The 27,535-nt window shown below is 48.0% G+C and overlaps 1 protein-coding gene across 1 annotated transcript in view; it reads left to right on the top strand.

Moving 5' to 3' along the window:
- The window catches only part of FOXN1 (forkhead box N1), a 56,380-nt gene that overhangs the window by 21,974 nt on the left and 6,871 nt on the right, over positions 1-27,535 (top strand). The window contains 5 exon segments of the mRNA XM_048518534.1: positions 6,397-6,537; positions 11,349-11,828; positions 13,766-13,876; positions 17,631-17,758; positions 22,632-22,728. Coding sequence (XP_048374491.1) covers positions 6,418-6,537; positions 11,349-11,828; positions 13,766-13,876; positions 17,631-17,758; positions 22,632-22,728 — 936 coding nt within the window. The 5' untranslated portion in view covers positions 6,397-6,417.

The following is a 27,535-nucleotide window of genomic DNA, read 5'->3' as shown; positions in this document are numbered from 1 at the left end:
CTTACCCCACCCTCACAATCATCCTGCAGGGTAGGCTAGGGACAATGCCTGGCCCAGGGTCATCCAGTGAGTTTCACAGCAGAAGAGTTTCGAATCAGGGACGCTCTGGCCATAGTCCAGCCTGCTATAATAACCTTCACAGCTTTGCTCTTAGGATCACTATGGCCCCTTCCGCACATGCAGAATAATGCACTTTCAATCCACTTTGCAGCTGGATTTTACTGGGCGAAATAGTAAAATCCACTTGCAAACAATTGTGAAAGTGGATTGAAAGTGCATTATTCTGCATGTGCGGAAGGGGCCTATTAGAAATGCACACTTGTGGAGAGAATATACCCATGCCGTGGGGTTGGGGGTTTGAATCTTCTACTGAGACAATCAGGAATAGGGCAGATTCTTGTTTTTAAAAAGTAATAACTAGGGTTGCCAATCTCCAGGTGGTGACTGGAGATCTTGAATTACAACTGATCCCCGGGCAACATTGACAAATTCCCCTGGGGAAAATAGCCACTTGGAAAAGTGGAGTGTGCGGCCTAATATTCCCCTGAAGTCCTTCCCCTCCACTAAACCTGCCCACCCTCAGCTTCACACCTAAAATCTCCAGCTATTTCCCAGCCCAGAGCTAGTAGGCCCGGCAATAAAGCCTCTTTCAAGGCTATGCTCTCCGCAGTGGTATCTATTCCCCAAGTCCCACAAAGATTGAAATTATTATTATTATGGTAGATTTCACAGCTGCCAGATCTTTAGCTGGTTGTTGACCTTCATTATGATGATGATGATGATGATGATGATGATGATGATGATGATGATGATGATGATGATGATGATGATGATGATGATGATGATGATGATGATGATGATGGTAGATTTCACAGCTTCCAGATCTTTAGCTGGTTGTTGACCTTCATTACTATTATTATTATTATCATGGTAGATTTCACAGCTGCCAGATCTTTAGCTGGTTGTTGACCTTCATTACTATTATTATTATTATCATGGTAGATTTCATAGCTGCCAGATCTTTAGCTGGTTGTTGACCTTCATTACTATTATTATTATTATCACGGTAGATTTCACAGCTGCCAGATCTCTAGCTGGTTGTTGACCTTCATTACTATTATTATTATTATCACGGTAGATTTCACAGCTGCCAGATCTCTAGCTGGTTGTTGACCTTCATTACTATTATTATTATTATCATGGTAGATTTCATAGCTGCCAGATCTTTAGCTGGTTGTTGGCCTTCATTACAATTCAAGCCTCGCCCAGAGACCTAGGAAGTTGTAATGTATTGGCGTAGTATTCGTGCGGATCCCAGCAGAGCTGCTGCCATTGTTGTTGTTGTTTAGATTTGTTATACTTCCCACCCCCAAAGGGCTCTGGGCAGTACACAAAGATAAAACCACACAAAAACATTCGCTCAAATAATTAAAATCGAATTAATCAATTACAAAATCTACAACACAGAAAAACCTAACTCCAGGTAGCACCCGAAGAAATCTCCTATTCCCCTGCACAAGGCAGGCAGTATGATGGCTCGTGGGGGGCAGTGGGGGTTAGCCTCTCCTTAGACAAAGAAGAGGCCAAGGGCACTCTGCACACCTTCAGAGGCACACCTTATTTTTTACAGTGAAGCCTATAGCAATAGGCAAACCCAGGACTGAGCCCTGGCTCCCGAAGTCTTTCCGCGCGGCTCCGTCCTCCTGCCCTACCCCAAGCCAGTTCTGCAGGAGTTGTCCTGAATCAGCCCGTCTGGGTTTCCTCCAGACTCAGCTCGGTGCCATGCACGTAAAATTCCCAAATCCATCCCGCAGATCAAATAAAGGTAATTACAAAGCTTATTGTGGGCGATTCCCAGTGGGAGGGTGGGAGTGGCCACAGGTGGGGCACTAAGGTGGATGCAGTCGAGGCAAAGAGGAGCAAACCACACCCGACATAAAACAAGCTGCCACAGCCAGGAACAGAAAGCATCAGGGCGGGTCACCCAACACACCTTCTTCATAAAAGGCACGGCAGGGCATGGCCCCGGGATGAGCTCACAGGAGGGATGAGGGGCAGGACACCCACCGCAGTGGGAGGAGGAGGCTGCAGGCCGAGGGCCCCTCCTGTCTGTGCAGGGGGGGAAATCCCTTCCTTCGCACGCCCCCCCCTTCCCCATGTGCCTTGCAAAAGTGCGCCAAGCTGCATTATATTTGCTGTTGCCATTACATATTGACATCCTGCTTCTCTCCCTAGTTGGGACTCAATGCAGCTTACGGCTCTGTCTTGCCATCCTCCACTCCCCTGCATCAATAACCCTGTGAAGTAGGCCATGCTGAGGAGCATGACCGGGCCCAAGGTCGCCCAGCAAGCTTGAATGCAGATCTCTCAGGATTCTATTATTGTTCTTCTTATTATTATTTGGATTTAGTATACCTCCTAGAGGGGCTCTGAGCGGTGTACAATAAAACAACAATGAACAAAGTGATATGTAACATGATACAAACAATACAAATCAAAATAAAACATTAACATCCTTTAAAATCAGTAGCAGCATTGTAACTCACAATAAAACCCATATTATGGGAGGTGTCTGGACCCCAACTCCCCTGCTCTTAAACTCCCGGGAGGGGACCAGCAAATTGATGAAGATGGGATACACAAATGGTATACCCACAGATGATTCCCACTGGAAATTGCTAGTCAGACCACTATTCCACACAGCCTCTCAAAAAGACCCAAATCACAGTTCTTCCCGTTCTTTGGAAGGGGGGAGGGTTTGGCTTGTGCTGCAGAGCATCTAGGATATGGCTTCTAGCCCTTTTCATGTGTACATCAATGCTATTCTGTCTAACAGGTCATTAACCTGTTGTTGTTTTTAAAAAAAACAATAAACTTTCATTTGGCAAACTTTGTGGCAGTCCAGCCTTAAAGCAGCGACAGCCCTGTGAGGTAGGTCAATGGTCTTCCATATTTAAGGATGAGAGAGAGCAGCTTTGCTGGAGGACACAGCACAAGTCCATCAGGTTGCCAACCTCCAGGTAGAGTCTTGAGATGGGCAGGGTACATGAATACAGGAGACTGCCTTTACCCTGTATCAGACCGCCGGTCCTCAAGGTCAATACGGTCTACTCCAGGGGTTGGCAACCTTTAGCACCCAAAGACCCATTTGGCCCCTCTCCCCAAGCCCCGCCCCCGGCCTCCCCAAGCCCTGCCTTCAGCCAAGCAGGCAGGATAGACAGCGGCGGCAACACCAACGACGGCAAGTTGCACTTGGGACCCGGCGAGCGTGCCTCCTTCCCTGCCCCCTCCTTCCTTCCTTCCTTCCTCCCTCCAGCGTTCATTCCTCTCCTTCCCACGAGGGAAAGAGGAGAAAGGACTCCGAAGGAAGGAAGGAAGGAAGGAAGGAAGGAAGGAAGGAAGGAAGGAAGGAAGGAAGGAAGGAAGGAAGGAAGGAAGGAAGGAAGGAAGGAAGGAAGGAAGGAAGGAAGGAAGGAAGGAAGGAAGGAAGGAAGGAAGGAAGGAAGGAAGGAAGGAAGGAAGGAAGGAAGGAGGCGCGCTCATCACATCCCAAGTGCAAATTGCCGTCATTGGTGTCGCCGTTGCTGCAGAGCCACAGTTCAAGCGCAAAAGAGCCGCATACAGCTCTGGAGCCGCAGGTCGCCGACCCCTGGTCTACTCAGTCTGGAAGATCTCCCAGGTCTCAGGCAGAGGGATTTCCCATCACCCAGAAGTTGACTCTTAACTGGCGATGCTGGGGATTGAACCTCCGCCCTTCCGTGCGCCACTGAGCCATGGCCCCTCCCCCAGAGTACCTCCTAACTTCCCACTTGTTACGTCTCGAACCTTGAAGCAATAAACAGACTCTTCTTCTTCTTCTTCTTCTTCTTCTTCTTCTTCTTCTTCTTCTTCTTCTTCTTCTTCTTCTTCTTCTTCTTCTTCTTCTTCTTCTTCTTCTTCTTCTTCTTCTTCTTCAAGCAGCAAAGGCACAGTGCACCCACAGGGAAAACCCACAGCTAAGAGCCCAATAGGTAAAAATTTGTCAGTGTGGTCCTAAGCAGAGATCTATCTTTCCAAGTCCATTGAACACTCTACTTGGGATAGTAAATAAGCCTTGTCATTTGCTTAACTTCATACGCACATGGCATGTGTCTGACCTGTCACCAAGAGATGGCCCAATGACTTTTCTTGGAGGTTCAAAACATGAGAGTTTTCACACACTCTGCCTAACCAACACAGTCAAGAGGTTTGGTTCAGGATAGCCTCAGCTTCTCAGCCCACATAACAGGCGGTTGAAGGCAAGAACCATACCCTAGATCAGTGGTGGCGAACCTTTGGCACCCCAGATGTTATGGACTACAATTCCCATCATCCCCTGCCACTATGACCAATTGACCATGCTGGCAGGGGCTGATGGGAATTGTAGTCCATAACATCTGGAGTGCCAAAGGTTCGCCACCACGGCCCTAGATTGTAGGGCCTACAGCAGTGGTGGGATTCAGCCGGTTCGCACCACTTTGGCAGAGCCGGTTGTTAAAACTGTGCTTGTAAACAACCAGTTGTTAAATTATTAGAATCCCACCACCAGCACCGGTTGTTAAATAATTTGAATCCCACTACTGGACAGGTTTTCTAATATGCTGCTGCAGAAATAGGCCTTTCCTGATTTCTGGCTACCAAGGTGCCAGGAGCCTTTTCCAAGAGACGCAGGGACAGCTCCACAGACTCCGGTTTGTTGGCCGTCACGGCGTTCTGCTCTCTCATTCTAAAACTCTTCCTCTTTTTTTTTCTTTTCCTGAGAGGCATTAGAGTGAATCAAAGAAGGGAAAGAAGAGCTGATTTAGTGCTCTGGGGAAAGGGGTGGAGAAGGAAGGCGCAGATCACAAAAGCCCGTGTCAAACCGGGATCATCCTCCACCTTGAGGCATGTCGCACGGAGAATGAATTACGAATTGGTGACGGTCCAACTACACCTTCCTCCAGTGAAAGTTGATCTCAGCCTTCGGGGATGCAGGAAACGTGTACGGTAGCCACACCTGGCCGTGCGTGGAGTGTTTGGCCAGCGTAGTGTCAGCGCGGGGCAGAGCGTGTCGTCAGCATAGAAAATCCAAGGCAGTTCCAGCTTGGGCCCCAGCCAGGGTCTGTCAGTCTTGCAACTCAAACTGAGCAGTCACTTCCCCTCTTCCACACGCACCGTTACTCTCCGAATGCTTGGCTGAGGTTACAGTTTCCTGGTGTGCCTCTCCTGACAAAAAGAGAGAGTGCTCTTCTGGCAGTTTGGGCTTGTTCTGCCTCATTTCCAGAGAGCCAACGGAGGTTGGGGAGGGATGGCTTCAACCACACCTTAGATATCCATTTTCCTGTCAAAGGATCCTTGTCTGGCCCGATAAGTGAGCTCATCTCTCTGGCAAACTCAATCAGCCGTGGAGATCCTCCGAAGGGAGCTGCGTGCCAAATCCACACCTGTCAGGTTAAGCAATCCGAGCAGCGTGCTTCGGCTCCTTCTGGAACTCTGCCTGCCTTATTGCTCTGATGGACACAGAAGAAGAGTTGGAAGAAGAGTTTGGATTTGTACCCCACTTTCGTCTCCCGTAAGGCCTCTCAAAGTAGCTTACCAACTCCTTCCCTCTCTCTCCCCACACCAGACACCTTGAGAGGTACGTGGGGCTGAGAGAGTTCAGCGAGAACTGTGACTGGCCCAGGGTCATCCAGCAGGCTGATTGTGGCCGTGCTGTTATTATTTTTTTAAGTGATGCTGATAAACCCCTGTGTGCCTACATCAGTATGAATCTCTGAGCACGGATCTATCTGGTTCTTGAGGGAGGAATTTCCCAGCCAACTTTTCTCACTGGAGGTGCCAGGGACGGAATCCTGATGGTGGAGTCTAATCTGGTGAACTGGGATCCGTTTCCCCATTCCTCCACAAGAAGCCTGCTGGATGACCCTGGGCCAGTCACAGTTCTCTCTGAACTCTCTCTGCTCCAACCCTGAGAGCCAGCGTGGTGTAAAGAGCAGGTGGATTCTAATCTGGAGAACCGGGTTTGATTCCCCACTCCTCCATTTGAGTGGCAGAGGCTTATCTGGTGAACCAGATGTGTTTCCGCACTCCTGCTGGGTGGCCTTGGGCTAGTCACAGTTCTTTGGAACTCCCTCAGACCCACCCACCTCACAAGGTGTCTGTTGTGGGGAGAGGAAGGGAAAGGAGCTTGTCAGCCCCCTTGAGCCTCCTTTCAGGAGAGAAAGGTGGGGTAAAAATCCAAACTCTTCTTCTTCTTTAACTTTCAAGTTCTGATGAGATTTGGCGAATCCAGGGTCTCAGAGCTGGTAGTGACCTTTGTGAGGGGCCTCTTTTTAAACCAGATGTATAATAGACATGCGTCGTTTTCACTGGACATTTTTTTGCCATCTATCTCAACAGGGTTCCCGGTGGTCTTAGGTGATGGTTTCACTGCTCCAGGATCAGACCAATATTAAATTTCCTTCTTCAGACACTCTGGAGAACGACCGACACAGCGGTCTCATGCAGACACATGAGGATTCCAGCTCCCCAGTCCAGCAAGTAAGTTGCATTTATCTTCTATTCTTAGTTGGCACAAATCAGGACAGAATGGATTGGCTGCAGGGCAAAGGCAAAACCATGCAAGCACCCGTCCTTATCGCATATACATGACCTAGGCCCTAGGACAATCCAAGCCTGGCCACCTGCCGATCCAGAGGATGCTATGATAAGAACATAAGAACATAAGAACAAGCCAGCTGGATCAGACCAGAGTCCATCTAGTCCAGCTCTCTGCGACTCGCAGTGGCCCACCAGGTGCCTTTGGGAGCTCACATGCAGGAGGTGAAAGCAATGGCCTTCTGCGGCTGTTGCTCCCGATCACTTGGTCTGTTAAGGCATTTGCAATCTCAGATCAAAGAGGATCAAGATTGGTAGCCATAAATCGACTTCTCCTCCATAAATCTGTCCAAGCCCCTTTTAAAGCTATCCAGGTTAGTGGCCATCACCACCTCCTGTGGCAGCATATTCCAAACACCAATCACACGTTGCGTGAAGAAGTGTTTCCTTTTATTAGTCCTAATTCTTCCCCCCAGCATTTTCAATGAATGCCCCCTGGTTCTAGTATTGTGAGCAAGAGAGAAAATTTTCTCTCTGTCAACATTTTCTACCCCATGCATAATTTTATAGACTTCAATCATATCCCCCCTCAGACATCTCCTCTCCAAACTAAAGAGTCCCAAACGCTGCAGCCTCTCCTCATAGGGAAGGTGCTCCAGTCCCTCAATCATCCTTGTTGCCCTTCTCTGCACTTTTTCTATCTCCTCAATATGACCAGGAATACCTGGCTGTTCAAAGCTTAGGTCCTTTAGAATAGGGGTTCCCGACCTTTTTGAGCCTGGCATTCTGGCATGGCATGGTGGGCACAGCGACAAAACGTCTGTCACAAAATGGTGGCCGCAGGAGGCAGAACTCACCACAAAATGATTGCCACATCTTATCTGCAGTACCAGCGTACATCCTTGTGCTGTGGTGGCAACTGCTGTCAAAGCAAGTTTTTAAAAAAATCTCCACAGCCAATCACAAAAGCCCTACCTGGCCCCACTCAGCGTGGCGTAGCGGTTAAGAGCAGGCGGATTCTAATCTGGAGAACTGGGTTTGATTCCCCACTCTTCCACCTGAGTGGCGGAGGCTTATCTGGTGAACCAGGTGTGTTTCCGCACTCCTACATTCCTGCTGGGTTACCTTGGGCTAGTCACAGTTTTTTGGAACTCTCTCAGCCCCACCTCCCTCACAAGGTATCGGTTGTGGGGAGAGGAAGGGACAGGAGCTTGTAAGCCACCTTGAGTCTCCTTACAGGAGAGAAAGGTGGGGTACAAATCCAAACTCTTCTTCTTCTTTTTCACTTCCTAAAAAGTGACTTCTGGCGGGCACTAGAAAAGGGGCTGGCAGGTGTCATAGGGTTGCCTCGTTGGGGCCCTTCTTTAGAATATCACATGTGCTTTGCTGGAGGGACCCAGAGACCTTCTAGTTCATCTTTCTCTTTGCATCATCGTGCACCCAGGTGTCCAGTGAAAACACACCTGTAACTGCTTATAAATGTCACCTGGCGCTTGATGGTATCATGCCTCCAAAATCCACAGGTTCCATTCAAGTGTCCAACAGTTGATAGAGTTATCAACTTTTATGAGGAAGGTGTTGTGTGATGATTGCTGTGTGTTGAGCTGAGTGGCCTGATGATTGAGTCATAACAATCACACTAATGCTTTCTATTCTTGGCTGTGGTAGCTTGTTTTGTGCTATAAAGTTATCGGTGAGTTTGCCAAATGTCACCTACAGTGTATTTTTTTTTCCATTTTATGTATTTATTCTTTAAATTTGTTAGTCCCCTGGAAGGACTCAGGGCGGTGTACAACAAAATCCAATCATATAGTAACAATTTTTAAAACCTATACAATACAAATTACAAATTAAATTAAGTTAAAAATTCAGATGGCGATGAAAACACCCCCCATCCGTGAGCCCATCTGGAGGCCGGGGAAATTAGAACATACTTCAGCCTGGCTGGCCAAATGCCTGGCGAAACAGGTCCATTTTACAGGCCCTTTGGAAATTCGACAAGTCCCGCAGGGCCCTAGTCTCTCTAGGGAATCTGTTCCACCAAAGAGGGGCCAGGAGTCAGGACTGTAAAAGCCCTGTCCCTAGTGGAGGCCAGCCGGACGTGTTTTGGGCCAGGGACCTCTAATAGGTACCCCTCCAATGATCGTAGGGTCCTAGTGGGGCAATATGGGGAGACATGGTCCCTCAAGTATGCAGGTCCAAGTCTGTTAATGGCCTTAAAGCACAGGTGTCAAACTTGCGCCCCTCCAGATGTTATGGACTACAGTTCCCATCATCCCCTGCCAGAATCATGTTGGCAGGGGATTATGGGAACTGTAGTCCATAACATCTGGAGAGCTGCTAGTTTGACACCTTTGCCTTAAAGGTATCCATGGTGTAAAGTGGTATTAGGTTCAGTGCTATGGACGTCCTTTTGTTTGTATCACATCTGAAAAATGGAGGGAAAATTGACAGGGATTTACAAATCTCCACGACTAACAGAGATCATGTGGCATCATGTCACGAGATCGGGCACCATCTTTAAGGTTGCTTAGCAACCCCCGTGATGAATTGGGGGGGGGAGGGCTATTGGGTGGAGGAAAAGGTAGTGGCTGGAGGAGGTGGGGTATGAAAGCCTGCAATGTTTTTTGGGGGGGAGGGAGGCAGTGGCCAGTCTGGTACTCAGTAGACCCCTAAATCAATGGGAACCGCTGTGGGGGGAGAGTGGCAGCTGGAGGCGACAAAGCTTTATGGACTAGGAGATAGGCAGTGGACCACTCTGGGCTCCCTTAGTCAGTGGTTAGCACCTGTTTCCACCTGCAATTGACTTCCTTCCCTCCTGATGAGGAAGTGGTGGTTACAGAAAAGCAGGAGGATTGGGGGCCGTGGGGACCAGTTTGGGAGGGGTTCGTAGGGGAAGAACAAGGAAGATGTGACAGGAAGGAAATGGGAGATGAAGACCTAGGAGGAAGGACTGGAGAAAGGTAGCTGCGAGCAGGTGTCATAAGCAAGGGGAGAAAGCAGGGACCACTGAGGGAATTTCCCTGTGAGTTTCTCGCGGGTCCCCACTTGTTATGTCTAATTCTGAGCAATGGCCTCAGAGCATGGATTAAAAAAAAACATGCACAACTTGGCCACGTGCAGATAGAGAGGTGGTTTTTTTAACAAGCCTGGGGGGACGGTACTGAATTGCAGAAAAATTTGAAATATGAAAAAAAAATACATTGTAGAGTTGTTAAAAAAAATCTCCCTACCGTCCTAGAAGGAATATCTACTTTTTAAGAGAAGAATGACTCCAAGATCTCATGAGAAAACAGTGTGAGATCTCAGTGATCATTTGGCAGGTTGGCCGGCACCCCCTAACCCAGGTTACCAAAGAATCTAAACTTCAGTTTCTATCAACCTGGTGTGTGTGGGGGGGGGGGGGGGCGCTAAATATGATAAGAGATGGGAAAGAAGGAAGGTGAAGCTGGAGGTAGGAGGCTCAAAAAAGGGGGGAAAGAAAAGGTATGGGTGCAAAGAGCAGAGGCTGCCACAGGAGGAACAGAAAATGATAGATAGATTGGAGACAGTCAGCATGGTACAGTGGTAAAGGTGCTTGGGTGACCTTGGGCTAGTCTCATTCTCGACCCTGGCAAGTATTTGGATCAGAGGCGTAGCTACAATGGGGACATCCGAGGACAAATGTCCCGGGCGCCCACCATTGGGGGCGCAGAAAACATTGGGCTCATTTCTAATTTTTGTTGGTATTTTCAGTGTTTTTACTTTGTCGGTCAGTAGAGGGAGCAGTTTTTAGCAGCACCAAAAATTTCAGGTTATCGTCAGGTGACACTCCTGATGATACCAGCCAGGTTTGGTGAAGTTTGGTTCAGGGGGTCCAAAGTTATGGACCCCCAAAGGGGGTGCCCCCATCTCCCATTGTTTCCAAAGGGAGCTAATAGTAGAGGGGCTACCCTTTTGGGACCCCCTGAACCAAACTTCATAAACCTGGGTGGTATCATCAGGAGAGTCTCCTGAAGATAGCCTAAAATTTTGGTAGTGTTAGCTTAAACATTGCTCTTCTGACAGGCACCCTCAAATGTCCCCCAGGTTCTCTCTGTAAATCCACCCCCTTTTTGCCCTAGGCTCCATTTTCCCTAGCTGCGCCTCTGATTTGGATGGAGACCTCCAAGGAATACCACAGGTGTGTCATGGAGGCAAGCAATAGCAAACCACCTCTGAACGTTTCTTGCCTTAAACACCCTCCAAGGTTGTTGTGAGTCAGCTGTGACTTGATGGCAAAAAAAAAAACACGTTAGGTTGGTGGAAATGCAGTAAAGGGGAAAACGTGCCCCTCCAGATGTTCATGGACTACCATTCCTGCAGGGCTGATGGGAATTGTAATCCATTAACATCTGGAGGGCAGAGTTGGACACCCCTGGCTTAGATACAGCCAGAGAGAGGCAAAGAGGGAAAGCGAGAGAGAGAAAAGGAGTGGGGCAATTAGATCCCAATCCCACCTCCACTCACGAGTCCTTACAGGTCTCCTCACTTGTAACTTTTCAATGGGTCCTTGTAAGCAAATGCTAGATCCTCTTTGTTATATCCCTTTTAAATTTTTCATCAATGACAAATAGAAACATGAACCTCCGTTATATTCTCGCAAGCTTCCCAAGGGGGCTTCAGTGGTGAGTTGCTGAGTTTGCTCAGGAAATTGAAAGATTCAGAATAGAGCCCCCAATAATGTACTGGATCCCCAAAACTCCCGGTCTTTCACTGTGTATGTTGGCCTGCAGGAAAGCCCCAGCTTCTGTTGCCAGCCGTACGATGGAGAAAACCGGACGGAGAGGACAAATTCAGACTCTTCCCAGAGCCCCAGCCCTTCTTCCTCGCCTTCTGATCCTATCTATAGGAGAGGCATTCGCACTGAGAAGGATTTATTCAAAGTCCCTTCGGCGGCTGAGAAATTCAGGCGGTACAGCTACGAGGAAACCACCCGGGACAGGTTCCTCAAAAACAGCGTCCGGAATCCCTTCCATCCGTACAAAAGGCAGTTCGCAGAAGAAGTCTTTCCGGAGACCCTCCAGACCCCGCCTATGGACATGCACCCCTTCAAACTCGCAATCATGGATGGTTTTGAGGAGATCGCTGGGCCCACTGTCACGGGAGAGGCCGAGGTGTACATCACGCACGTTCCCAACCTCTCCTCAGAGTCCTCTTGGTGTAACACTCAACAGTATAATAATCCAGGGCAGGAACAACACTCTCAAGTGATGGTGAGTCCCTAGAATAAATCAAGGAATAAGAGGGGAAGTCCTCCTATGAATTAAAAACTGGTTGAGAAACAGGAAGCAAAGGGTGGGTGTAAATGGGAAGTTCTCACAATGGAGATATGTAAGGAGTGGTGTCCCCCAAGGATCCGTTTTGGGACCAGTGTTCTTTAACCTATTCATAAATGACCTGGAAGTAGGGGTGGGTAGCATGGTGGCCAAGTTTGCAGATGACACCAAATTATGTAGGGCGGTAAGAACCGCAAAGGATTGTGAAGAGCTCCAAGCGGACCTTTATAAATTAGGTGAGTGGGCTAAGAAATGGCAAATGCAGTTCAATGTAGCAAAATGTAAAGTGATACACATAGGGGCAAAAAATCCAAACTTCACGTACACGCTACAGGGGTCAGTGCTATCAGTCACAGACCAGGAAAGGGATTTGGGTGTTTTAGTTGATGGTTCCATGGGAATGTCAACTCAATGCATGGCAGCTGTGAAAAAGGCAAACTCTATGCTGGGGATAATTAGAAAAGGAATTGATAATAAAACTGTAAAGATTGTCATGCCCTTATATAAAGCAGTGGTGCGACCGCACTTGGAGTACTGTGTTCAGTTCTGGTCGCCACATCCCAAAAAGGATATCGAAGAGATAGAAAAAGTGCAGAGAAGGGCAACGAGGATGATTGAGGGATTTGAGCACCTTCCTTATGAGGAGAGGCTGCAGCGTTTGGAACTGATATCAACTGGTTGAGAAACAGGAAGCAAAGGGTGGGTGTAAATGGGAAGTTCTCACAATGGAGAGAATGGAGGAACTCATAAGCCACCTTGAGTCTCCTTACAGGAGAGAAAGGTGGGATATAAATCCAAACTCCTCCTCCTACTCTTCTTCCTCCTCCTCCTCCTCCTCCTCCTCCTCCTCCTCCTCCCCTTCTTCTTCTTCTTCTTCTTCTTCTTCTTCTTCTTCTTCTTCTTCTTCTTCTTCTCCTTTTAATTTAAAATGTATCGGCCAATACTCTAAGTTGTAGCAGATCTCAACTGTATTCATGGAAAAGAAGGGTGGAAATCTCCCAAATGTTGGCAAAATCTGGGAAATGAACTCATCTATGTTGCAGCAGCTCACAAATGTATAGAAACAGCAACATCTTCTCCGTACAATTTAATTTGTCTATCGAGGGCCTGTGTTTCCAATATCTTTCCTGGGAAATGGTACGAAAATGCCGTGCATTCATCTGTGTGTGCGCACAAACGCACGCACTCACACCCAAACTCACGTTCCTGTTTTATTATCTCTATAACACTTTGAAGATTGAGGGTGGGGAGGGAATGTGTGAACACATTAATTGACAGTCAGGCACATTCTGTCTTTACTAGAGGTCTGAGCGACACAGTCAGCACTGCATAACTGGTTAGCAGGTTGGGCCAAAACTGGGAAGGCACTGGTTCAAATCCTTACTCTGCTATGCTGACTGTGGGCCCATCACTGGTCGATTCCCCACCCACCATTAGATGCGCGCTCCTCACGGCAAATACCCCAGGGTCCTGCAGCACTCCCCACTACACCAGCAGTGACAACGCAGCGACAACGCAGTCACCCCGATTCTGCCGCTCCTCTCACCCCTCAGCGCACGTCATTTCGGATCCTAGTCGGAAGTACACCTTTTTGAAACCGAGCGAGCGCCGAACACGGAGCAGGGGTCCCCTCCACTTTCACTTTTGAAGTGGGGAAAGGGCCACTGTTATTCAACCTAAACTACCTCACAGAACAAAACGGAGGCAGGGCGGACAATATTCGTTGCTGTGAGTTTCTTCCAAGGAATCAGTTTGTTTTCTTCATATTGTCATGGAGCTATTAAATGGCGGCATCTGTGGGACAGTTGATTGGTATTTGCTTTGCAATGAATCCTTTGTGTTTCTGTTCTGATATGCTATTCTATTTTTCTCAGCAGGATCCAGAGATCAAAATGAAAACGTCCCTCCTGGAGGGGCAGCCGAGCTTGTTCTGCTGCCAGCCCCAAGTGCCCCAGATGTATTGTCCCTCCCACTCTTTCCCCCAGGTAAGCTCACCTGCACTGACCTGAATTCAATCCATCCATCCTTCAATCAATCAATCAATCTTTATTACAGTCATAGACCAGCACAGGGCAAATAAAATATGAATAAAAGATGAAATGTTTTGAAGTTGTAAATATATACCCAAAAGATTCTACTGATAATGGAAAATTGAAAACATTAAAAACATGGAAATATAAAACAATAGGACAGAAGCATGAGTATTAAAAGGGAACAAACGTTTTAAAAACTATTAAAAGGACTATAAAACTATTGTACAAGAGGGGATAGGCATAGGGGAGGCAATAAAATTGGTAAATAAAAGGCTATAACTATCAGATCATTAGCCCTGCTTAGTAATACAGACTATCCTGCGACATATCTCAATAGCTGCTACACAAAACCTAGCAGCACTGTATGTTACATTAGGATTAGTATCTGTAAGCAGCAAGGATGTAAAAAAATTGTTCTATTTAACCGGGAAATCTATATACCTTCCCTGACCGGAATTTGAATTTTAGGTAGAAAGCATCTGATTGGGGCAGGGGGTCTCTTCTTAGCAATTACAGCTAATAGCCTCCCTGATGAAAAGTAATTTGCAAAGCTAGGGATGTTCTTCCTAGTATCAGCTGAGTTTCACGCAAGTCCGTGGAGGGTGTGAAAAAGCATTTCCTTGCATCCTTGAGTTGGCTCTCTCTAGCTTGCAGTTTTCAAGGCAAAATGGCTCTTTTTTGCATCCTGCTTACTTTTTCTTTTGTGAAACCTCTACCTGCCCTACTTCTTTTCGACACCTCTTCCATTAGCCCCGCCTCAAACTCTTGGACTGATTGAGCGACCTCTTTTACCGCCCCAATTGTTATTCCTAGAATTTGAGTTTCAGTATGAAAACAACCTTGTTGCGTATGAGGACCAGAAGCCCAGATTATTGTCAAATTGGCTCCTGGGGTTCTCAACGAAGCTGGTCCCTCTCTCTAGAACGTGTCCAGAGGAGGGCAACCAAAATGGTAAAAGGTCTGGAATCCATGCCCTACAACAGTGATAGCGAACCTTTTCGAGACTGAGTGTCCAAATTGCAACCCAAAACCCACTTATATATCGCAAAGTGCCAACACGGCAATTTAACCTGAATACTGAGGTCTTAGTTTAGGAAAAAAGGTTGGAGTAAGCCTGGTGGTAGTCGGTGGCTTTGCTTTGAAGCAACCGTGCAACTCTTCCAACGGGTGAATCACGACCCTAGGAGGGTTTACTCAGAAGCAAGCCCCATTGCCAGCAACCGAGCTTACTCCCAGGTAAAGGATCGTGCTTTAGTTCTTTGCATGAAAATCAGTGGGGTTTAACAGTGCTTAACAGGGTTACCTACACTGCTTCCCCAAAACTAGGTCTTTAATGCTAATAATTGAGCCCAGTAGCCCAGGCCAGCCTAGATGTGTTTTGGGGGGGGGGGGACTCTGGCACTCACAGAGAGAGCTCTGAGTGCCACCTCTGGCACCCGTGCCATAGGTTCGCCACCACTGCCCTACAAGGAGAGGCTTAGGGAGCTGGGGATGTTTAGTTTGGTGAAGAGCAGGTTAAGAGGTGACATGATAGCCAGGTTTACATATCTGAAGGGATGTCATGTGAGTGAGGGAACAAGCTTGTTTTCTGCTGCTCCAGAGACTAGGACCAGAAGTAATGGGTTCGAGGTGCATGAAAAGAGATTCCACCTAAACATCAGGAAAAGAATTCCTGACAGTTCGACGGTGGAATGCTCTACCTCAGAGTGTGGTGGAGACTCCTTCTTTGGAGGTTTTTAAAGAGAGGCTGGATGGTCACCTTTGATTATGTGTTCCTGCATTGCAGAAGGTTGGACTTGATGACCTTTGGGGGTCTCTTCCAACTCTCTGATTCTCTGATTCATTCCCGGGAGGAGGTCAGCTCCCTTTTTGCCCTGGATGAAAAACAGACGTGCCCTGCCTATTACAGGGGCGAGGGGAGAATGACTCACAAAGAAACCATCTCCTTGCTGACCTGCCCAACCAAGCCAAACAGCCACCTGCCCATGTGACACAGAACAATGACCTCTTTTGTGCCAACCCTGGCACTGTCGCTGCCAACGCCCAGTGCCCCAATCAGACCCTCCCCGGCCTTCATTCCCCCGAAACCAATAAAATAGGAATAGCTTTAAAAAGGCACTTCAGCCAGCTCCAACCCCAACTTCCAAGAAGACACTGAAACCAATAAACTCAAAATTACTCTGCCACACCAATCCCTTTTTTGCCAGGCCGGGTAGCCACAAATGGGAAGGGCAGGAGAATGCCTTCAGGGCAGTCTCCAGGCCGGTAGTTAAGTCATCAAAACCATGTGTCTCCCATTGGAGCTAGTATGGGATTCCTGTACCCCTCACCTGTCGGCCCATGAGCTGTGCAAACATCAGAGACTCTGAAATCCCCTCCCTGAATGGACATATCAGTCAGGACATCGTGTGAAATACAAAACCTTTGAAAGGACTTCTGCAGTGGGGCCTGGGAAGTGAATGCCCTGCCCCAGGTAGGAATGTTTGCTCCCCAAATATGAGCCTGGACCCTATATTGAGGATAGGATCGATAGCTGCTGATTGGGAATTGCCTGGATATTTGGGGGGCAAAGCCTGAGGAGGGCAAGGTTTGAAGAAGAAGAAGAAGAAGAAGAAGAAGAAGAAGAAGAAGAAGAAGAAGAAGAAGAAGAAGAAGAAGAAGAAGAAGAAGAAGAAGAAGAAGAAGAAGAAGAAGAAGAAGAAGAAGAAGAAGAAGAAGAAGAAGAAGAAGAAGAAGAAGAAGAAGAAGAAGAAGAAGAAGAAGAAGAAGAAGCAGAAGCAGAAGCAGAAGCAGAAGCAGAAGCAGAAGAAGAAGAAGAAGAAGAAGAAGCAGAAGCAGCAGCAGCAGCAGCAGCAGCAGCAGAAAGCACAGAGCAGAAAGCAGAAAGCAGGAGTAGGAAAGTAGGACTAGGAAAGTAGTAGGGGAGGGGGAGGGGGAGGTTTGGATTTATACCCCACCTTTCTCTCCTGTAAGGAGACTCAAGGTGGCTTACCAGCTCCCTTCCTCTCCCCACAACAGACACCTTGTGAGGCAGGTGGGGCTGAGAGAGTTCAGAGAGAACTGTGAGCAGCCCAAGGTCACTCAGCAGGAATGTGGGAGTGCAGAAACACATCTGGTTCACCTGCCACTCAGGTGGAGGAGTGGGGAATAAAACCCGATTCACCACATTAGAATCCAACGGCTCTTAGCCACTGCACCATGCTGAGGGAGGGGAAGGACATCAATGAGGTTGAATGCCACGGGGTCGCTTTCCAAAGCAGCCATTTTCCCCAGCATTATTTTGCTAGAACATGTAAATTTCATGTAGCTTTTACTGCTCCTGCAGTAGACCAGCAGTGTTAAAATAAAAAAGAAAGCTCTTCCAATCGCTCTGAATTGCCACCCTGAAGAGAAACTGCCGTCGGGTGGGCAGGGAAAAGCAGGGAGGAGCAAGAAAACCCGATACGAACCAAACGCATCCCCCGCAAAGCAAGAGAAAAAGTCATGCTTTCAGAGGTTTTGGAAACGGCAGTGATTTTCTGATCTAAGGCGCGGTGAGTTCCGGAGAGAAGAAAACATGTGCGTATCTGAGAATTCAGCCCAAAAGGAATGTGTGCTCAATGTGAAGCAGACCACAAGTGCATAAATGGCCAAAGATTCAAACTTGGGCCCCATGTTTTTGACTTTCTTCTAAACCCTTTTGCATTGCTTTCCATTGCCTTGCCAGTATTCCCCTGGAGGCAGCTATCCTGTGACCTACATCTCTGCATCTCACTACCCATACCAAAGAATAGCCCCTCAAAACAACCAGGAACAGCAACAGCCACTGTTTCCAAAGCCCATCTACTCATACAGGTAAGCCGATCCGCACTTTCACCCTTTTCCCCAAGGGTCACCATGTTGTCTAATGCCTCTGCCATTTGGTAACGCTTGGAGTTCCCAATCAACAGGACCCATCTTGTCGAACAGCAAACACCCCAGTTCAATACTAGGGAGAGGCGACAAACTTAGGGATGCCGGCTTCCAGGTGGGAAACGGGGAGACCCAGCATGGCGCAGTGGTTAAGAGCAGGTGGAGAACCGGGTTTGATTCCCCACTCCTCCACCTGAGTGGCAGAGGCCTATCTGGTGAAAGTAAAGTAAAGTTTCCCCTTCAGTTGTGTCCGACCCTGGGATACCGCTGCAAGCAGTGATTTTATTGGCAAGCTCTTCTGTGGGTTGTTTGCCATTGCTTTCCCCGGCTATTCTTTACTCTCTAGCTGTGAGCTAGGTACTCATTTACCGACCAAGAAATGGATGGATGGCTGAGTGGACCATGAGCCAGCTGCCAGGATATCTGACCCACAGGGGGCTCGAACTCCTGACCATGCGAGTGGCAGTGCAAGCGCTTAACCACTATGCCACGCGACTCGTTTATCTGGTGAACCAGATGTGTTTCTGCACTCCTGTATTCCTGCTGGGTGACCCTGGCCTAGTCACAGCTCTTCGGAGCTCTCTCAGCCCCACCTACCTCGCAAGGTGTTTGTTGAGGGGAGAGGAAGGGAAAGGAGCTTGTAAGCTACCTTGAGTCTCCTTACAGGAGAGAAAGGGGGATATAAATCCAAACTATTCTTCTTCTCCTCCTTCTCCTCCTTCTTCTAAAATTACAGCTCATCCCCGACTACAGAGAAAATAAATTCTTTGGAGGGTGGACTCTAGGGCTCTGTACTCACTCCACTGTGCCGCCCAGTCTTCTCACCAAATCTCAAGGAGTTCCCCAACCCGGATATGGCAACCTTGTCAGAGCACTCTCAGCAAAATCTATTTGACAGTTGTCATATGGCCCAGCCTCCTTCTGGGCATAATTGAATCTGCACCATGATTGGACAGCAATATGTATAAAAGACTGTGCTGAACTTTGCTTCAGTGTGACTTATGTCTCTGTCTGGTGGAGCACTTTGTCGGAGTGCTCAACTTTGTGCACAATCAATGTAGGACCACTTCTATGAAGCTGAGGCTGCGGTGTGCTCCTGAGTTCTTACAACACTCCTTTGTGATTTACAACTCTGCTGCCCTTGGATTTAACCCCCTCCTTCACAAACCTTGCCCCCCCATCCAGAGGTGGGATCCAACCAGTTCTCACCACTTCTCTAGAAGTGGTTACTAATTTTTTCTGAGTGCCAAGAAGGGGTCACTAAAGCAACCTCCCTGCCCAATAGGGACTGGAGGTGCGTGTGTGTGGCGGCGCCACTGTTTGAATCCTACCACCATCGGAACCCGTTATTAAAATTTTTGGATCCCACCATCCCCTGCTGGTGGTCAGGCAAGACCTGGCAATCCTAATATTGCATGTCTATGGCACCATCCCTCGCCAGTGGCCAGGGGGGGACCTGGCAGACCTAAACATACCTACAGCACTGGCCAAGGAATGGCCCAGTTCTCTATCCATTGGATAGAAGAAGAGTTTGGATTTATACCCTGCTTTTCTCAACTGCAAGGAGCCTCAAAGTGCCTTACAAACTCCTTTCCCTTCCTCCCCCCACTGCAGACCCCTTACAACCATGGTGGTGAACCTTTGGCACTCCAGATGTTATGGACTACAATTCCCATCAGCCCCTACTAGCATGGCCGATTGGAGTGCTGGCAGGGGCTGATGGGAATTGTAGTCCATAACATCTGGAGTGCCAAAGGTTCGCCATCGCTGCCTTACAAGGCAGTTGCGACTGGGAGAGTTCTGGGAGAGACTAGCCCAAGGTCACCCAACAGACTTCATATGGAAGAGTGGGGAATCAAACCCAGTTCTCCAGATTAAAACTGCTCTTAAACACTACACCATGCTGGCTCTGGGTTACCAACTCTGGGTTGGATTAACAGAGTTGGGTTACCAACTCCAGGTTGGAAAATTCCTGGACATTTGGAGGTGGAGCCAGGGGAGGATGGAGTTTGGGAAGGGAAGGGTGCCCAGCAGGGACATAATGCCGCAGATTTTGACCTCTGAATCTGCCATTTCATCCAGACGAACTAATCTCAGTGGTCTGGCGATCAACTGTGATTCTGCAAGATCTCCAGGCCTCACCTGGAAATGCATAACCCTAACACAGGTGTCAAACTCGCTGCCCTCCAGATGTTATGGACTCCAGTTCCATGATGCTGGCAGGGGATGATGGGAACTGTAGTCCATAACATCTGAAGGGCCATGAGTTTGACACCTATGCCTATCATCTGACAGTCACCTCAATCCAAAGGCTACCTTCACCCACTCCAGGAGTAACTTCAGTTGCAATGAGAAGAGTAGCCGGCCAATACTCACCATTCTCAGCTGTTAGGAAGCCGGCCAGAGCTTCTGTGTTCGGACAAGCGTTTGGCCTCCCTGAGGACCTGAGAGTTTTTAGCCAGCGTCCTTGCATGCATGGAGGATTCTGCACAGGCTGAAGCCTGCAGGTAAGGGGGGGCGGGTCAGGAAGCTACAGGCAGCACCAGCCAGGCCAGAGCTTGCAAAGAGACTTCTACCGGCCCGTGGACGTTAGTGACAAAGATGGACAGGGGTCTGGCTTAGGCTTGTGTGGGGTTCTGTCAAATGAGGTTCCAATTTTGCTGATTTTTGTTTTGTTTTCATGGAGCAAAACTGACACCATTAGGTAAGAAGAGTGTCCTTGCTGCTGCTTCTGTTCATTAGGCCCTTTATGCATGGAGTACTTACCCCGAGGCTGTTTGCTCCGTGGAGGAGTGACCCTGCATTTCTCAGTTCACATGCAAAGGGGAGGAGGGGTGCCCCGCTGTTCCTTTGAGCCCAGCCACCATTTTGCCCACCCCTGCTTCCGGTTCAGGAGGTTGTTTGCTGCCTTTTTTCTTTTTTTTCCACGTGGCATCAAAATAAAAAAGGAAGAAGCCCAATTGATCTGCTGGAAATGCCCGACGAGGAGTGGGCGGAATTGTTCCTGCATGGGCAGGAGAAGGCGGAGAGGAGCGAAAACCCAGAGGAAGCAAAACGCATATTGCTCTGCTTCACTTTCCATGCACAGGCAGGGGGAAATCACACTTTGCCTGCTTTGGAGTTCAGGAGAGGGGGAAACTTGTATACGACCAAGAATCTGACCCAAAGGGAACGTTCACATACTGCGGGGCAGACCACAAGTGCACAAATGGCCTTAGAGTTATTAATTCCATGTCTTGGCTGAAATCTTAGGATAATAAATAGTGCTACAGTTGCCAACATTGAGGTAGAGCCTTAAAATGGCAGCCCTCTGTCCTCTAGGGAAGATAGGTGCCTCAGTGGGGTGCAGTTCCACAGACCTCTTCTCCAAGGGAACTGATACGTCTTGTCTGGAGGTCAGCTGTAATTCATGGCCTGCCAACTTCCTGTCGGCCACGCCTGTAGGTTGCAACCCTAAGGCCCATTCCACACTGGCCAAGAAACACAGGTGTGGGATGCTACATAACCCCGTGGGGCCTTTTATCTATCATGTATCCATGCAATTGTTCCCAATTCATGTAACTTTTTTCTGACTATGCCAATGAAGGCTTATGTATGTATGCATAACCCATTTTGGGTGGGGGGACTTTGCACACGCCCTGCCCCCAAAACGAGTCTGCCCCCTTTTATTTCCCCCAACCCGTTTTTTAAAAAATCACTAAACTAGCCATTCTTTTGAAAAATCCCAGGTTGGAGCCTCTCCCAAGCAAACGGCCAGGCAGGAGGCGCTTCGTTTCCCTCCCTTCCACCACATCCTCCATGATCAGGGAGAAGCCGCCCGCCATTGCCGTTGTCAGGAGACCCCTTTTCGTTTTTTAAAATATTTTTGCAGCTTGCAATTGTATAGCTATGCAGGCGCAGCCGGTCGTACCGTGGGACATCAGTATGGCTGTGGGGGTTCGTTTCAGCCTGCCTAAGTAGGTACACATGTGTTGCAGGAGGAACCAAAAAAGAAGCATCTCCGTGCGAAGGCGCAGCAGCAACCTGAATTGTTTCCGTGGCTTCCAATCGCTGCCTGACGGCTTAACTTCAGTAGCCAATATGGACCCTCGTGCCGGGGTGGCTGCTGCTGTCAAAACAACATTTTAAAAATCTGAACAGCTAATAATCAATCAGAAGCTGTGCTGGGCAAAAGCCCTGCCTGACGGCGCTCACTTCCTTAAAAAAAACATTTGGCAGGAGTTAGAAAATGTGAATACTGGCACCATGGCACCCACGGGTCCCACGTTGGAGACCTCTGCCGTAGGATTCTCCCTTCACAGAAGCCGTTTTCTCCAGGGGAACTGATGTTAGCAGTCTGCAGAACAGTTATAATTCCAGACCCTGCTTGGAAGTTGGCAACTGTACCCTTCTATTGCTGTTGGTTAATTTCGCTAAATTTCAGAATCCTCTTCCTGAGCAGTTGGATTCACCTTACCCCGCTAGTTTTTTTTGTATCCCAAGAGAGTTTGGACATCCAAACCCCTCTCTGAGTCCCTTTCAGTTCCTCAAAGAATGACCCTCGAAAGGTTCATGAAGGCATTCATGCAAGCCTCTGCAATGCTCAGTCCCCCTCCTGTAGCTTTTCCCACATGTATTCCTAAAATAATTCACTTTCTGCGTGGCTGAAGAAGTGAGTTCGGACTCATGAAAGTTCCTGTGGAAATCAGCCTTTTTAGTCTTTGAATGGATTTGCTGCTACTGATGGACACAGTTCCCCATTTTTTGCTATAACCCTAGATCTGGGGTCTCTTTAGTTGTTTGGCCCCTGCTAATGGCTGCTCCTTCTGTTCCCCAGCATTCTCATCTTCATGGCTCTCAAAAACAGCAAGACCGGAAGCCTCCCTGTCAGCGAGATCTACAATTTCATGACCGAGCACTTCCCTTACTTTAAGGTGAGTCTCGCTCTGCTGGTGTTTTGATACTTTCTGGGGAGGCGGATCTGATTGCCGAGTGGGAGCCAGTCAAAGTCCCTGATTGACGGCACACGTCAGCTTTTAGGAAGCGAGCCAAATGGTTCCTGTTTGGACAGGTGTTTGGGTTCTTGAGAGCCTTGAGAGCTTACGGAGCAGCCCTCTCTGCGACCACTTTACTCCAAATGCACTGCAAGCAGCTGGAAGCAGGTCACGCTTCTGTGCAGGCCGAATCCTACAGGTGGGGAAGCCCTGCTCTGCTGTCTGTATTAGGAATGCCAGCCCATAGAAACCACCCTCCAAAGCACAGGAGTCAAACTCGCGGCCCTCCAGATGTTATGGACTACAGTTCCCATCATCCCCTGCCAGCCTCATGCTGGCAGGGGATGATGGGAACTGTAGCCCATAACATCTGGAGGGCCGCGAGTTTGACACCTATGCTCCAAAGCATCCATTTTCTCCAGAGGAACTACTGTCTGTAGTCGAGAGGTGAGCTGTCATTCCAAGCGATCCCTAGGTCCCACTTGGGGGGCTGGCATGCCTAATACAGACAGCAGACTTTTTAAAACAAGACCTGGGAATTCAGAGAATGTGATACGCAGACTGTCATAATTATATTGATAGCACAGTATTCGATGTCTGGTTTTTTTTAAAAAAAAAATTAAGATGAAAGAGCTCTGATGATACAGGGGAGGTGAACTTATGGGGAACCAGGGATACTACGAGAAAACCCGCCAAGTGGAAGCCCCCTTGCTGTTTTGTATCAGCCGCTGCAGTAGCAACCTGGAAAGAATGCAGGCCTGCGTCTGTTCTGCTCCCCAAGCGATCTAATATCAGGTGCCTTGCACCAGCCAGAACAGAAAGGCCAGAACAGAAAGTGAGACCTGTAGACTAATGAGTAACTGTTCAAAAACGGTTTAATAATATTTCAAGTTTAGGACTCCAACTCCTCCCATGAAGTCTAACTGATAACTGGAAACAACTGGAGATTATTGAAGAGCTTGCAGGCACCAATACTTCCTTAACTGCTTCTAGGAAAGTCTGGTCCATTTACGCTTCTTCTGAGTTCTCCCAGTGTCCTTTAACTGGACTCTGTTTTTCCTGCAATCCTGTTGAAACTTGCTTACTCTGAGTTGTATAGATCTCTAACATCTTATACTTAACATCTTAGACGTCTGGGATGTTGCTGTCTTCAGCCTTCTACAGACACCTGAAACTAAATTAACTGACACAAACAGTTATTCTGAACAGTGGTTTTGTTGGGGTTGGAGTCTGGTGGATCTTGTTCCTAACGTTTCACCTACATCTGCGGCTGGCATCTTTAGAGGTGTATCACAGAGGGAAGTCTGTTACACACTGTGTCCAGACTTCACAGACACACAGTGTGTAACAGGCTTCCTTCTGTGATACACCTCTGAAGATGCAGGCAAAAGGTTAGGAACAAGATCCACCAGACCATGGCCACATAGCCCGGAAAACCCACCAGAACCAGTTGAATCCGGCCGTGAAAGCCTTCGACAATAGATAGCTAACTAATGAGAAATACTACAGTGCTCTTACCTATAGAGGGCTTCTTAAAGGTCTAACTAAGGTTCCCTCCCACAGAATGCTGTACAAAAACAATTAAGCCCATTCTATCTAAGAGTACAACTAAGGCTTAAATAAAGAAAATGGTGAGGGTGTCTCTAGGGCAGGGGTCTTCAAACTATGGCCCTCCAAATGTTCATAGACTACAATTCCCATGAGTCCTACCACTTGGCAGTCCTGGCAGGGGCTGATGGGACTTGTAGTCCATGAACTTCTGGAGGGCCATGGTTTGAAGACCCCTGCTCTAGGGTCATGACACTGTCCCCATGTGGAAAACACTTTTATCTATACCTTCACATTTCCCACTGATTCACTGAGAAGCGTTTAGGACTCTTTAGTTTGGAATGGAGGCGGCTGAGGGGGGATATGATTGAAGTCTATAAAATTATGCATGGGGTAGAAAATGTTGACAGAGAGAAATTTTTCTTTCTCACAATACTAGAACCAGGGGGCATTCATTGAAAATGCTGGGGGGAAGAATTAGAATTAATAAAAGGAAACACTTCTTCACGCAACGTGTGATTGGTGTTTGGAATATGCTGCCACAGGAGGTGGTGATGGCCACTAACATGGATAGCTTTAAAAAGGGCTTGGACAGATTTATGGAGGAGAAGTCGATTTATGGCTACCAATCTTGAATTTTTTGATCTGAGATTGCAAATGCCTTAACAGACCAGGTGATCGGGAGCAACAGCCGCAGAAGGCCATTGCGTTCACCTCCTGCATGTGAGCTCCCAAAGGCACCTGGTGGGCCACTGCGAGTAGCAGAGAGCTGGACTAGATGGACTGTGGTCTGATCCAGCTGGCTTGTTCTTATGTTCTTAATCACAGTTCCTCAACCATACGAATGTAAACACCTCACTGAAACCCCTGCCAAGCGCCACTCTGACTTTAAACTCCACTTCCATGTACCCTCCTGAGTCCAAAGCTAGCTTGAAAGGCACCGAATCCTGAGCCCAAAATTGCACACTTGAGTGGTTCAGGCAGAGCAGTAGCAAGGGGAAACTGCACCTGGGGCCCCCGCCACATCCCAGAAGACCCCCCCCCACGCCCTGCACCGGCGCACGCCTGGTGTGTCAGCCCCCCCCCCCTCCCTGTCCCCTTGGTGCTACACCACTGGGTTCATGCACACAAAAGCCTTCGACCCATGCAGAATGGAGATTGTTTCCGGTGTAAAGGATGATGTGATTTGCACAGAAGAAATCTGTGTGTACGGACAGCTGCCCAAAAGGTGCCCCTTCGCGTGCTAGGATCAAGGCGGATATGCAATAAAACTGAGGCAGGCAAATGACACAGCTAACTCCAAAGTGCCAGCCGGAGGGTTCACTTATTCCCTTCGTCAGGTTGGTAGGACAGATATTCTAATAACTCTGATATTCTAATAACCCTGCACAGCTAGGCCGTAAAACCTTTGCTCCTTAACTGCTCAACCACAAAGATAAGCAGGCGAGAAGTTCTCAGAGCCGGATAACGAAAGAGAAATTAAGCATCCAGACTGGTTAGCAGTTTTGATAGATGTCGTTCTGCCTCTTGAGCCCTGGTCAGTTACTTGATGTATGCGAGTGAACAGGGGCCTGCTAATAAAACCACATTTCAGAGAGGCAAGGATTTAGAGCCAGTTCTTTCAGGTCAGGATGTGGACTTTGGGTTGCCAACTCTGGACTGGGAAATTCCTGGAGGTTTTGGGATAGAGAGGGCTGAGTTTGGGGAAGGTGGAACCTCAGCAAGGTATAAAATACCATAGATTCCACCCTCTGCCAATTTCTCCAGGGAAACTGATCTCCAAGGGTTGGAGATCAGTTTTAGTTCTGGGTGATCTCTGGGTCCCATCTCAAAGTTGACGACCCACTCGGTACCTTTCAGAACATCTACATTTCGTGGGGCTGTTTTCCTTATGAATTTCTTTCCCTGTGGCCCACTTTCCCCATTTCTTAGCATGTGGGGTAATTTTTTAAATTACATAATACAATAAATCTTGACCCTTCTAAGTGGGCAGTGCCCACGGGCTGTTCTCTTGCATGCGTACATTCAGTGCCTTGTGAAACCGGGCCCTGTGAATTTCTTGAGGAATCAAGGAAAGATGCAGGGAGCCAAGGGGTGGGGCGGCAATTAATTTGGGATGATACAGTCCAACCATCGCACAGGCTGTGAAAACAGCGGTGACACAACTACTGTCCAATTCACCCTCGCAACTCGGGATGATGCAACCGCCTCCTTTCTAGTTGGAACACAACAATCCAACTCCCACGTCCGTGGAAAGAAAAAAAGGGGGGGGGGGGAGAAATTTACACGGCTCCCCTCTTTGAAGTACCGCTCCCTCCTCTGTTAAGAGCCAGCTTGAAAAAGGATGGGATTGTGCAAGATGCTGTAACGTTCTGAAGATCAAGAGGGTGCCACGCTCAAAGAGAAAGTACTTAGGAGAATAAAAGTTTGTTATGGGTTTTAGTTCAGCCCCTTTCTGCTTTTCAGGTGGTTTCAAAAATGTCTGTATGCCACTCTGAGACTGACTTTGGGGGCAGGATATAAATTTTAAAAAATAAATAAACAAAAATTTCTAGATGAGGACTGGTTTGTGTGTTTTCCCTATCACTCATGCGACTGTTTATACAACTTGGCAGCAATGGGGCTTCCACGTGGCAGGTTTCCCTGCAGTTTCCCTTCTCCACCCACCCACCCACCCACCCCCCGACCCTGCAGCAGCCATCCCACCCCTCTTTTCTGGGCCACTGGGCCTTTTTCATTTAAAAAAAATTAATATCATTGTATGAAAATAATGTTGCAAACAGGTTCTCTAAATTCCTACTTTTTTTAAAAAAAAATGTAAAGCTCCAGCATCTTCACTCTGCAATGGGAGGGGTTAGAGACTTACTTTTTCTAAAATGAAAGCTTGGAATTCAGAGAGCTTGTGACGTGTATTATATCTATATCATGATAATTACAAGAGATTTTGGGACCTATCATGCAATTGCTAGGGGGAGGCAGCTTATTTTGGGGTAGTTGTGCCCTGGATGTTGCAGGAGAGCTCACGGGATGTTTCCATTATCCCATTTGTGTGTGCTTCCTTCCAAGAAATGCCACAGTAAGTTGGTGTCACACATGCCAAATTCAGTTCCACGCAAGGAAAACTGTTTTTTGCAGCAGAGAAGGTAGTCAAGGTGGCATTATCCTCTCCTATGGAAGGGGCAGCGGCAGCACACTAAAT

The sequence above is a fragment of the Sphaerodactylus townsendi genome, linkage group LG16, assembly GCF_021028975.2.
Source record: "Sphaerodactylus townsendi isolate TG3544 linkage group LG16, MPM_Stown_v2.3, whole genome shotgun sequence".
NCBI classification, from domain to species: Eukaryota; Metazoa; Chordata; class Lepidosauria; order Squamata; family Sphaerodactylidae; genus Sphaerodactylus; species Sphaerodactylus townsendi.
Note: the sequence above shows the minus strand (reverse complement) of the source record. Positions and strands in the feature narration are given on the sequence as shown.